The sequence below is a fragment of the Talpa occidentalis genome, unplaced genomic scaffold (assembly GCF_014898055.3).
Source record: "Talpa occidentalis isolate TD23 unplaced genomic scaffold, MPIMG_talOcc4v2.1 talOcc4.10, whole genome shotgun sequence".
NCBI classification, from domain to species: Eukaryota; Metazoa; Chordata; class Mammalia; order Eulipotyphla; family Talpidae; genus Talpa; species Talpa occidentalis.
Genome location: NW_023600993.1, coordinates 28886089 through 28899799, shown reverse-complemented (window position 1 = coordinate 28899799; position 13711 = coordinate 28886089). Strand labels below are relative to the sequence as shown.

At 49.0% G+C, this 13711-nt stretch overlaps 1 protein-coding gene across 1 annotated transcript in view; it reads right to left on the bottom strand.

The window, feature by feature from the left end:
• Positions 1–13711, bottom strand: part of MYRIP (myosin VIIA and Rab interacting protein) — a 236970-nt gene that overhangs the window by 60838 nt on the left and 162421 nt on the right. Inside the window, exons 6-8 of the mRNA XM_037526745.2 lie at positions 11818–11915; positions 11523–11603; positions 8442–8582 (exon numbers count right to left, since the gene is read on the bottom strand). Of these exons, the coding sequence (XP_037382642.2) occupies positions 8442–8582; positions 11523–11603; positions 11818–11915 (320 nt within the window). The remainder of the gene's footprint in view (positions 1–8441; positions 8583–11522; positions 11604–11817; positions 11916–13711) is intronic.

The window sequence follows — 13711 nt, the reverse complement described above, 5'->3', positions numbered from 1 at the left end:
CACATCTGGGCCAAATGACTTCATTTCTTGACAGATGTGCAAATAATTTTGCCTTGTACATCATAAATGCACTGGACAAAGGTGTTTGAGAATAACAGAGGAAAAGCAAGGACCAGCCTCAGTATATTCGGACCAGGCATTAGGCATCACGAGTGGCATTTGGGGAAAAGGACAAGGTATTCAACAGCCTTGTCCCGAAGCATGGAGCCCAGTCTGAGGAAAGACAGAGGCAAGCTGAGGGCCAAGGCCAATGCCCCCATCATAGCAGACCAGTGCCCAGCAGCCAAGTGCAAGGCATCTGGCACACTTTGCTGGAGAATGTGGTGTATGCCAGTGCTGGTTCAGGAGAAGACTCAGCTCAAATGGTGTTGTATATATGTATCTGAAGGATGGGAGTAGGGTCAATGACATGAGATAGAAATGTTCCCCCAACTACAAAAGCCAAGACCAAGAAGCAAAGTCTTTCTCTGGACACAACAGGGAAGATGGGATCTGTGATTTTTAATGAAAAAATTGGGGGAGCCTCTACTTCAGGCAAGTCATTGTTTCACACTAGGAAAAAAACTCTACTCTGATAATCACAAAAGGCCCAAAAGATCAGGTCTTAGGACATGACTAGCCCACAGTCTCCAGTGGAAAAGCTCCAGTTCTGGTTTGACCATAAATTCATTGCAATGAACAAAAATGCCAGCAGATGGCGCCATAACAACACTTTTACTCACAGGTTGTTCAACCTCTAAGGTTCCTGGGAAGTGATGGGCTCACTTGAATAATTTGTTTCTCTACCCTTGCTTGGCCCTCTGTGTGCACCCTTCCTTCCCCACCCAGGATTTCTGCTTTTTTCAATTCCTCTTATGTCTCTAGGGTGCAGGGAAGGAGCAGGGCTGATGAGGTCCTGGGATGGCTGGTGGAGTGCCTGGGCCAGGAATGTCAGCGGCTGGCACAGCCTTGCAAGGATGGAATTGAGCATCTGAGTTTTCCAACAGGTCCCTCCTCTTAACTGTTCAGGCACTAATTAATGGGTGGTATATTAGGTAGTGAGTCTATGCCTACTCCTCTTGTTATGTACCATCTGGGGGAAGAAGAGTTTCAACTATTTAAAAGCCTCAGTTTCCTCATGTAAAAGGTTAGTGTCACGCCTGGTACGTAGAAGGTACTCAATAAATATTAATCAAAATAGCAGCACTTATTAAGCTCGACCACCAAGTCAGGGAACATACCTGGCCTCTCAGCCCCGCTGGTTGGGCACACTGAGGCTGGGTGAGTCACATGCCTAGTGCCTGGGTATGGGGCTGGGGGTGGGGGCAGAGGGTTTGAATTGGGTCTGCCCGGCTCCAAGCCCACCCTCTCCCAGGCCCTCTTGCTGCAGTGTCTGGCAGCCTCTGGGAAAGCCTGGAACTCGTGCTCCTGGCTCATATCTGCAACCCAGTAGGACTTCTACCCAAACCAGCTGACTGAAGTTTTAGGGGAAAACGCGATATGACCATCAGCCACCTCTTTTATATCTTCTGTTGCTGTAGTAGCTGCATCCCTGGTGCGGGCAGCAGCATCTGCTTCTATCTCTGGGTATATTATTGCTGTGACTGCTATGGTGATCATCACCACCAACAGGGCAGGCTCCCTGAGGTGCGGACCACAACTTCAAAGCAGTCTTTGCTCTCGAGGACCCCACAACTTCAAACAGAGAGAGAATGTTTTCAGTATCAAGCACTTGGGAGCAGAGGGATCAATAATAGTGATCATATGAATAAACAACGGAGATGTAGCTTTTGTATTTTAATGATCAGACACAGCTATTAAAGTCAATCCAATAATTAGAATAATAAAATATACTTCTGCTCTATACTACAGACATTCAAAGAAGACAGTGAATGTGAGGGAGGAAATGACAGCATCACAAAGAGAAAATGCTGAGGAAAACAGAAAGGGCTAAGAGATGAGACAGTCAGAGCTGTGTCTTAGTCATGGACACATGTCAATTCCTGGCCCCTGTTGTCATTGTCATTATCAATAGGATCGCACATTTTTATGGAGATACCCTTTAATATCCACACCCAAAGAGACAGGCATCATATGAGTTATAACCCTTGCTCGGGTGCATTTTAGGATATTGCATGTTAAGGCTTTGGAAGCTGACTGCGCTGACCCCCTATTGGAACAGAGCCACACAATAAGGGAGGAAATTAAAAGAAGAATCATCCTGAACTTTCTTTCAAGCAAACAGATGAGAAATGTTGTTCTAAAGGGGATGGATTAAGTTTAGATTTTGCAGTCAAGCCCCTTTTGGAATTCTGAACTGAGGGAAAAGGAGGAAGCACCTGGGGAAGCCCCCAGGTTCAGGGCTCCCGAGATCTACGGGTGAAGGAGGCCTCCTCACAGGAGCCTGATGGCACCACCGGAGCTTTTGTTTTGTGCACAGATGTCCGGGGTCCACTCCAGATCCCCTGAGCCGGGACCCCTGGGTGGGGCCTTGGCAGGGGTTGCAGAGGAGTGAGCAGGGTGGGAAGAGCTGGGGGGAAAGATGGGTGAGCCACCTTCCATGAGGCTCCCAAGAACCGGGACTCTCCTGCTGGTTCGTGTCCAGCTCTGGCCAGCATCCGCGCCTACTGCTTTTGTGCCCTGCGTGTATCGCTTCATCTAGAGCAGTGCTGTGCAGTAAACCTTCCGCGACGATAGAAACGCTCTGTATCTGCATGCTCCAAGACAGCAGCCGCCAGCCACAGGGACGGCTGAGCATTTGAAATGTGGCCGGTACACTGGAAGAACAGGACTTTTCATCTTATTGCATTGCAAGGCATTTACATTTGAATAGTCACTGTGGCCTGTGGCCACCATATTAGTACAGCCCTATAAACTCTGAGCTAAAAGGGACCTCAGAGATGACTGAATCCACTTACCTCATTTTGGAGAGGAAGAGGCTAGATCAAGGACTTGGGAGTAGGAAAAAGGTATTCAACTCCTGGCTCCACCAATCATTAGCCGTGGAACCTTAAGCAGGCTGTGTTAAAGCTTTAGTCTCCGTTTCCTCATCTATAAAATGGGTGCATAAGTACCCGTGTCCCTTCCCACACAGGCCTCGGCAGCAGCTAAGCTGTGGTCACTCATGCTACACAACTCCCGGGGGCGCCATGCGCATCCTATTGCCATGAATGGGGGCTCCCGGAGGTGTGCAATATGGTGGCCAGGACCAGTGTCAGTCTTCTCAGGTCTTAACTCCTGCATGTGGTCTTTCATGACAGGGAACTAGGCCCGGGTGGGGCCTAGGTGTTTTAAGGGAGTATGGGTTTTGTGCACAGGGGTGGCGGTACGGCCAGCTATGCTGCATGCAGCATCTGAGGAAGCTCCAGCTTGTCCCCTGGAAGTTCCACCCCTGGAGAGCCAGGCTGTGGGCCTGGCTAGAAGTCACGGGCTAGAGATCCTGGCCAAGGGAAATCAGGCCAGTGTCCATGCTGGGGGTACAGTAGGGTGTCACCTCAGATTGAAGTCTGAAGGCAAGAGAGGAGGGCAATAGGGCAGAGACAGGGATGAAAGGAAGAGGCATGAAAAGTGGTAGAAAGAGTCCAGGGCAGAAGGAGGGGTCCAGTCATCTCCTGTAAGGCTCTAGGGTGTCCGTGGCTCAGCTTCCTGGGCTGGTCAGTGTGGCACTGTTGCTTAACTTGTGCTGCTGGTCTGCCAGAGTGGATGCCGGAGCCACATGGGACAGGATGAGTAACTATTTCACCAGTTCATGCAGGGGGATGTGTTGGTTTCCTTGTTCCCAGAACAGCTACAACTAAGTCTTTTTAAACATCCAACTAACCAGGAATCAATGGATTCTTATTGCCCAGGGCTGGGTAATATGTAAGCTCTCTCTCCACATAATGATCTTTTTAAAAGCCCTAATCACAGTGCTTTTTTTTAAGCCAAACCAGGAGCTGAAAGTGGCCATCTACCAGCGTGAGGATCCCAGTGTTTTGCTGGGACCTTAAGCAATATATTCTCCTCCCTTCACAGGTATCCTGAGAACCAGAGAGAAAGGAGTCCAGTCCAGGCCATGACCACATCCCCACAGAAGTACACATCCTGCTGCCAGTGAGCCAGGGACCCGTGTCTGTGGGTGCCACCGTATGTCCAATGCTGAGCCGGCTCAAAACCAGAACTGAAATGACCACTGAACATCAGGAAGGGGCGAAAAACACGGGCTGTTCCAAGGAACAAAATCCTCAGATGGATCCTGAACTTCTCTTAATTCCCAGATTCATGCTACTTTGTGTAGGACAGTTCCCCATGAAGACAAGTGTGGCTGAAGAAAAAGCTTTCACGTCTTTCTGATATTGTTGAGAAAAATATGCTTTTTGCATATTGCAAATCGCAGTATGGGGAGAGCTCGCAGGGAGATGACAGAATAGGACCCCCTTGATCAAATGTGCATGTAGCAAGAGGGCCTGGGAGAGGGTAGACTTGGAGCCGGGTAGACCCAATTCAAACCCTCTGCCCCCGCCCCCAGCCCCATACCCAGGTGCTGGGCACGTGACTCACCCAGCCTCAGTGTGCCCAACCAGCGAGGCTGAGAGGCCAGGTATGTTCTCTGACTTGGTGGTCGAGCTTAATAAGCGCTGTTATTTTGATTAATAGTTATTGAGTACCTTCTATGTGCCAGGCGTGACACTGACCTTTTACATGTAGCAATTGGAGTCAGCTGATGGTCCTGTCCTTTCTGTAGGTGCTTGAGTCCCCTGCCAGTCCATGTGGTCTGGGTGGCTAAGTGCTGTCAGGAGGAGTGCTTCCCAAAGGGTGCATTCATGGTCTTCACGGGTTTTTGTCCCAAACTACAACCTCAAGTTTCTCTCCCTTTTCTCTCTCTGGCCCTCTTCCCTAATGTACACATGGATTCCTTTCCCAGGGAAAGGTGGAGACAGCTTGCAAAGTGTTGCAGTTCAGAAACTCAAAAGATACTTTAGAATAAAAAAAGGGACTTCCATTGGGCCTTATTCTGTATCAAAATCTAGAAATACATCATATTCTGCTACTTGCCTCGGGATAAAAGGTAAGAAATGAGTCAGCTCTGTCTACATCACTGCCAAAGCTGCAGCAATGATTCTGCTGTGCAGGCGGCAGATGTGGGGTAAGACAGATTTTCTGACAAGAAAATAAAACCCAGAGAAGTGTTTGCATTAGCAAACCAAATGGGAATCCTGTGTGGCTCTTACTTTGCTTCCAAACGGCTCCCTCAATGCAAACAGCCCTGGGCAGGTGTCCCAGGTGGACGGGCTCTTCCCAGCGAGCTGAGGAGCGGCCCCTAGGGAGGCTTCACTGCTATTTATTTTGAGCTGTTCTGGGCTGGGCCCTCACGGAAGCTTGTGGCTAGAGCCTCTGCTGTCCTGCTGAGGGGGGCCTGCAGCTCCAGTCACTGTCATGCCCACTGTCAAGACTCATGGGTGACCACCCCTGCCCCATCTCTCTAAAGACACACAGCAGCTGGTCTCCAGGGGCAGCAAGCCATTCTCAGCTTTTGGCACATGTGTAGCAAGGAGACTGGTGCTAGAGTAGCTGTTTCAGACCCAGAGCTTCCCTGGGAGGTAGAACACAGCAGAGAGTAGGCAATGCTTGGAGCCAGGGGACCTGGGTTCTAGTCCTGGCCCCTCCATGTGGTATCAGTGGCTCAGCTAGGAAGTCCTCAGTTTATTCCTCTGTGAAACGGGGATAATGCAGGGTGCTCTCATGTGGCTCCAGGGAAAGAATATGTACAAACAACCTGCGCCATGAAGTCTATAGAGAGGAAAGGCATAGGTCATATGTTATTCCTGGAGATGTTTGACCACCTGTGCTATTGTTGTCATCACTCAAGTTTTCTAGGGCAACTCCTATGCCTCTTAGCTCCTGGGGATTGCAGGAGAACTGTCTGGAACAGGAAACATGGGCAGAGTGGGGAGTGAGGTCTCTTCAGTACGGGGAAGAAACACAGGGGGGGGGGCAGGAAGGAGCTGTTGGCCTCTGCTGACGCTGAGAGGGCTGGGTGTGGGAGGCGGGAGAGGATGCCCTGAGGGCCTGGCTGGTGGGGGCTCATGGGGGCCTGTGAATCAGAGCTGGGGGGTCAGCTGCTCTCTGGGCCTGAAGCCTGCCGTCCAAAACACAGAGAGGTGAGCTTCAGCTCGACACTGAAAGGGTTCCCTGAGGATACAATGACCCTGATGAGGAAATGTACAGAAGGTAATAACAGGAACTGCCATTTAGTGGAGGATGACACCTATGTGCAAAGTGGCCAACACCCACATCCCCTTTAGTCACCTGTCACTCTGCCCCTTTTAGTCACCAGACATGTGACATTTTCTGCCCCTTGAGTACGAAAATTTCCTTCCTGCTCAGAGCCTCCATGCGCGCTGTTCCCTCTGTGGACTTGCTCTTCCTCCCACTGCTCCCGAGCCCCTCATTTTCAAACCTTAATTTCAGGTCTCCTCTGAGGGCAGGCTCTCCCTGACTGCTCCTTTGAAAGCACACTTTACCTGCCCAGCTTCTCTCTCCCCTCCAGCCTCGTGTTTCCTCTTGACAATTATCAGAGTTTGTATCTGTGTGTTTCTTGGAGGCTTCCTTGCTTATGGGTTATGATGGAGTCCACAGTCTCTGTGGAAACCCATCTCAGCAGCACCTAGCACAGCACCTTGATCCAAACAGAAGCCTGGTAAAGATGGTGTTGAGTGCATGAGGAATCCTCAGAGCCAGGCTTTGGGACAGGTCTTATCACCCCCACATTATAGACAGGAACTAACTGGTTGCTCAAGGTCACTGTTAAGGATAAATACAGAAACACACCCGCAGGAGAGCCAGAAGCAGACTTCAAGCTCCCTGTACTTGTCTTGGACCCCTGGCTCATGGCTGAGTCTGGGATTCCTAGAACTCTCCCTGAACTTGACTCTTTCAGTTTGCAGAGACTATTTCAGGAGCCCCCCAACACCCCCATCTCCCCCAAGCAGGGTGTGCACGCAGCCTGAGCCTGAGCTGCAGGTCTGAGTTAGTGAAACATCTGAGTGACAGGTCACGTGCCCTCACCGTCTTCTCTGCTTTCGGTTTCCATTTCTAGTCTCACCCTTTCAGAGGAGCGCCCGACTGTGGACAATCTCGATCTCGTATCCCTCCTGTTCTGCTAACCAGATAACAAAGTCCTGGAGGGCAGGCCCTGAGACTTGTATTTATTTTGTTCTCCTTGGTGCCGAGTGCACAACAGCAGCAGTAAAACAAGTTGACAGCATGTGGACAAGGACAGGTGCTGCCAATAAATCAATGAAGCTCCATCTCTGATAAAGCCAGGAGACACTGGCGAGTCCCCAGCACCAGTGCTGAGGAGGAGGTGGGCAGTGCATTCAGGGGAGGCCACTGGCCCACTCTGGAACTGCAGGCACACCCTTTGCCCAATTTGTTCCTGTAAGGGTGAATTCCACAGAACCTCAGCAGGGGTGGAATAAACACAGGCATTGCCTTTCTTGGGTCTGACCGTCCAGTGGTAAATTGCTAGGACTGTGGCACCTACAGCCAACAGAAGCAAGTCCTCTCTCAGCTGAACCTCTGAACAGAAGGCCCAGCTCCACTGCACCTCAGCCACCAACATCCCCACATTCTGTGTCCGCTGGTGGGGTGACTTACACAGACAGCCAAGGATATTAAGGGCTTGGCGACTCCACTGCAGACACACACAGGCCTGGACCCTGCATTGGGAAGGCCACTGCAAACAATTTCAGGGAGAAAGACACAAAAGCCGATCTGCGTTACGACTTCCTGGCCATTTCAGATGTGACTGTCTTGGTGGCCATTCTCCGGCTGCCCCGTCTCATCTTCATGAAGTGAATGATCCAGGTTGTGAGAACACGTGGCCCTCATGAGGCTATTTCTTTTCACTAAACTCACATTTAAAAAATGACCATAGGGCCTCCCAGTGGCGCAGTGGTTGAGCGCTGGGTTGCGAAGCTGCCCATAGCCTCTGCAGCGCCAATTCGATCCCCAGCCACTGGCGAGGGTCCCACACGGCGCACAGACCTCTCCTGCTGCCCGCTGCTCCCCTCAGCAGTGTATTTCTTCGGTCTGCCTGTTCTGCTCTCCGCTCTGACTCTGGTGAATTCTCTCACCCTCCCATGCTTCTGACTCTACCCAGTGCTTGTATAAATAAATAAATAAATCTAAAAAAAAAAAAATGCCCATGGGCAACTTTCGTTTTTCTAAACTGGTCTCTGTGTAAAAACCCTTTTCCATGTTCTTCAGAGTTCAACAGTTCCTGTTATTACCTTCTGTACATTTCCAGTTTGTTCTCCCTCTCTCCTCTCTAATCCCTCCTGGACCCACTCAATACTCTTGTTCAGTTTCTCCTCGCACCCTTTTTTAGGAAACTTTATACTGCCTGTGTCAACTCCAGATGGCTAAGGGTGTGTGTGCCCATTTCTATGCTGTTGGGGGCAGGCCTCAGGGGGACTTACCCAGAGGGGACTGTGAGTGCGGCGGCCTCCTGGGGAGGATGTGGTCTCATCAGTCACCTTAGTCCTGCAGCTCCAGGGCTGTGGCCATGCTGGCTCTTCTTCCACTAGCTGCTCGATTTTGCTCTTCTGTTTCCTTATGATCTGGGGACAGGGTGGGTGACACAGGAGGAAAGTCACTGGGTGGCCTCTGGATGTTATGTGGAGTATCTGGAACCATCTTGGGATAGTTTTTAGCCATGAAAGACCTTAGTTTCAGCAGAATGCCAGCTTACTTCAGATCTGTCTGATGATAAGACATCATTGCCTCGAACATCTACAGCACTTTATAGCTTATAAATAATTTCTTTATGATGCTAACAACTTCTATCTATTAAGTGCCTACCACATGCTAGGCACCATATATGCTTAATCTCATTTAATCTTCAAGATAATTCCAAGACCTACATATTACAACTCTTCCCATTTTACAGAAGAGGAAACAGGCACAGAGAGTTTATTTTATCAGTTAAGGACACTCAGCTCATGAACAGTGGAGCTGGATCTCAAATCCAGAGTCTCTGACTCTCATTTTTAGGAAGCCTCTGGAACCCCCAAGAAAGGGGCGGATGCCAAGAGTCATCTTGGATGGCTTAGCTCATTCATAACCTTTGTTAAACTGGGCTCAGCCACTTGGATTTAATGAGTACAATTGCACAATATTCTCTGGGTTCCCAATTTCCCACAGACAGCAAGTAGCAAAGAAAACTGATGAGTTGCCAAGATGGGCATATTCTTCAAAATATTTTTAGACCAAACAGGATGATGAAGAGGAAGGTCTACAGCCACGGAGAGCAATAAGCTGAGGTGCTCTGACCAGGGACAGACCTGGGGTCTAACTGAGGCATATCCCCCACCTCCAGAGAAGGGATCTGGCCACAGGTGCCCAGAGGGATTTCAGAGTCATTATTGACCAGTGACCTCCTGTGCCTCCCATTTTTGCTGCTGGTAGGTTTCCCTTTCAAGGTTCAGAACTGCATGCTGGATGTGCATGTTTCATGTGATGACTTGTTTCATGTGAACACGGAGTTCATATGACTCCAGCTTGAAAGGAGCTGAATCTGGGTTGGATATACTGGGAACTGTGGTTAGATGAGACACTGGGGTCTTTGGATGGGTGAGTGTACATGGCATATGGAAGGGACATGTATTATTGTGACCAAAAGGGAAGACTGAGTTTGTTCAATTCTCCCTGCACGCAGTCCTTTGGCACGTGCCTGCACCCCACCCCACCCCCCACACACATTCCAGGGAGAATATACTTCCCAACCCTTGCTTTTGAGTTGATGATGTGCCTTGCTTTGACCACTGACATATGAGGAAGGAGTCATAACACAGTGTCAGGGCTGAGCTTGTAGATACCACTGGCTCCTCCCTCTTCTCCCGTGCTTTGATCATGGCTATGCGTAGTTGATGTGCCCTCAGCAGACCCCAGAGGGAATATAATACAGGAAGTAGATCTCAACTCACAGCCTGGGATGGTGCCATTGCATGAGCCAGAAGGAAACTGTGGCAGAATAAAAAATGTTGGGTTTTAATTCTGGTTTCTGCCCCCAAGCTTGGGACTCTTTGAATGATAGCAGAATCCTTGTTATGCAAATGATATGACTTCTGAGGCCATTAGATAGATGGAAGCTGGCTGCCAGAAAAACCAATTATGTGATTAAAACAGAAAAGGAGGAACCTCCCTTGTGGTGCAAGGGGTTAAGTCTCAGCACTATGAAGCTACTGTAGCCACTGCAGCACAAGTTCAATCCCCAGCCAGGGAGCTGACCCACATGGTGCAGCAGACCTCTCCTGACTCGCTGCTGCTCCCCTCAGCAGTGTATTTCAATAGACCTGCCTGCTCCTCAATCTATCACTGGTGAATCCTCTCACTGCACTCCCTCCCCACCCTATCCCCCCCCCCACCCCCGGCACCTCTGGTCTGCACCCCAGTTCTTCCACGCAAAAATAAAAAATAAATTAGTAAATAAAACTGCCTCCTTTCTATAAAAAAAAGAAGAAGAAGGTTGCAAGTTGCAGCTCCACTCCCAGGCTCTAAAGAGAGACGAGGGAGGGGCCCCTGAGTTCAGTAGGTGGGTGGTGATTTAATCAATCTTGACTTCCCGAAACTTCAATAAAATATTAGAGACAAGGAGCTATGGGAGGTGTATGCATGGATGTGTTGGGAGGCTGTGGGCACAAAGGGGCATGGAGACACTGTAGACCCCTCCAGAGATCTTGTGGCCCTCTGTATCTCTTCATCACCACCCTTCGTAATAAGCCAGTAATTGTAAGTATGGTGCTTTCTTGAGTTTTGTGAGCTGTTCTAGCAAATTCTCCAACCTAAGGGGGTTCCTGGGAATCCCTGAGTCTATAGTAGGCTGGACAGAAATGCATTAACTTGGGGGGTAACTGAGACTTGCCTTTAGTGTCTGGGTGGGGGAGTCCATTGGAGTCAGCCCTTACCACATAAGGTTGGTGCTAACTCCAAGTACCAATAGTTAGTGCCAGAACTGAACTGAATTGCAGGGCATCCCATTGGGGTTGAAGACTTGATTTTGGAACATAGAAATAATCTTCATTTAAAGTGACAGAGTTTGGGGTGGTAGGTTTCTCAGCAGTAACAAACTTATTACACTATGTAAGGTACAACTTAGGACATGGAAGGGGACAGCAAAGCTTCTTCAGCAAGAGAGTATTTGAGAAGTGTGAGAAGGGGTGCACACGCGCGGGCATGTGCACATGCGCGCGCACACACACACACACACACACACACGCCCTAGGAAACCTGAAGCCAGTGTGTTATCTGCCTGCTCAGTGTTGAGTTTCTGGCTCCTTACCCACTAGTCAATTCCCCAAACGACCATTTCAATTCCTCTGTTTGGCGTTGCAGAGCAATGCAGCTTTGCATTAACCCTCAGAGCACTAGGCACATGGGAGGAGGCTTGGAAATGTGTGCTCGGCAGTGAAGGTGCCCCTGGTTGCTCTTCAGCTCACCAGAAGCCATGGTCCTGGCCAGCATGGTAAATTGCAGCCATCTGGATGCCAAGAACCACCTACCTTCTGCAGGATTGTTGTGGCCAGTTCCTCCGTCAGCTCCTCCTTATGGTCCCGCAGGTAACTTGCCTCATTCTGCTTGTCCTGCAGAGCGAGGGAAGAGAGTGACCCATGCTGAGGGTGTCCTGGCCTTTGAGAGTCCTGACCACAAATGCAGGGGAGGGCTGGGCATGGGGCTGGGCATGGCTCTAGTCAAGAACGGCTACTGCTGGTTTCTGAACAACCTGGACTTGCTCCTGGTGCCACGACACTGACCCACATCTCCCCCCCGACCCCCAGAGGGGAAGGGGTGCCATACCAAGCTGTCCCCATAGGCTTCTGCTTTGGAAATTGCCTCCTCGATGGCCTCTTCAGCCACCCGTAGGGCGACAGCCAATGTGTCCATCATGCTATGTCCTAGACAAGGAAGAGAACACAGACTACTTTCTGAAAGAGAATGACAAGTAAAATGACTGTTCCTTTAAGCTCTTCCAATCAGATCTTTCAGGGGCTCTGGGATAAGTTCTAAACCTGCCCATGGTTATACCTGCGTCAGTGAGAAAAGTGAGATTTGAATTCAGGACTCTGTTTCCAAAGCCCTTGATTTTAACCACAAGGGGAGATAAACACAAGCTAACGTGATTGAAACCACAAATATAATGGTTCTGTATTTGTAACGAATATTTCCTTTTTTTCCCCATCAGGCAACCAATGGGAGGCGCTGTCCCCAAGACAAAGGATTTCCACAAGTCTCAAAAATTCTTTATTTTGGAGTGAAGTGCTTAGGAGAGTCCTGTGCCCCCTAAGTGCCAGATTTTTGCTTCTTACTTGAAAGTGAGAATCTCAATCATCCATCCCTTAGTTTGCCCCCAAAACCTAGTTCAGGTCAGGCACAGGAATGTGGGTCTACAAGGGTTGTATGCTAGGTCTCCTTTTGCTTAATCTCAGCCCCTATTTCCATTTATTATCTCCTAGTCACGCATTATTTAGCACATGCAAATCTCCTGAAAGCTGCCTCAAATTCTCTGTAGAATGAGACAAGGTGTAAATACAGTGATTCATTAATGAATCAATCCCTCAATTAAAAAAAATTAAATTCAAGCTTCTTAGATTTCTAAAAACAAAATGCGGACAGAACACGGCATTTGGCAAACATAATAAATTCTCCAAATTAATCCCACTGCAGTCAAAACAATCTCACCAGCTGATGAGTCCCTACCATGCCGGCAATGACAGGTACATGGAGCACCCCAGTTTAGGGCTCTGCACACGGCAGAGTGTGGCTGACTTAATGCACAGTGTCCCCAGTGTTTCAATAAGTAGAGTCTATAAAATTTAAGTTACCATCTTACTAAGTGCTTCCTAGAGACAGACACTGTGTCTCCCGTCAGTATATTTTTTCGCAGAAGAGATCCACCACTAACTCTCACTGAATCAAAGTTTTCCACGTCTCTCCCAAGTGATCCAAGCCACTGGGGGTTCAGGTGCATAGTAACTGCTACGGGACTTGCAGTGGACCTGTGATAGGGAACCCAAGTTCCACAGATGCCTAGAAATCAAAGCCTGGAGCTATGCCCAGAATGGCTTTGTCTGCCAGGTTTATGGTTTTGGGTGAGGGTGAAGTAGAACACTGAAGAGGCTTTGGCTGAAAGTGAGAGCTCTGTCAGTGTTTCAGAGAGAAAAACTCTGGGTGTGGAGGAGGATAAGAAGGCAGAGGCAGAGAGAGAGAAGTACAGAAGAGCAGTTCGAGGGTGGGATGGTTAATTTTATGAGTCAACTTGGCTAGACTACAATGCCCTGATGTTTAGTCAAATGCTGTTCTAGGTACTGCTATAAAGGTATTTTGTAGCTGTGACTAATGACAAATAGTCAACTTAAGTAAAAGAGATTACCTGTTATAAAGTGGGTGGGACTCAACCAGTCAATTCAAAGTCCTTAATGGTATAATTCGAAGCATAGACTTCTACTTGAGTTTCCTGCTTACTGACCTAATCGATAAATTTTGGGTTTGCCAGGTGGCATAATTCTGTAAGTCTAGTCCTTAAAATAAATCCGTGTGTGTGTAAGTGTGTGAGTGTGTGTGTGTGTGTGTGTGTTTCCTATTGATTCTGTCTCTCTAGAGAACCCTGACTGATAGAGATGGTCACTGAAACTACTATTAGCCCAGCAGAGTGTGGGCCAGGAGGCACTCAGGACATGAGCCTCAGAACAGA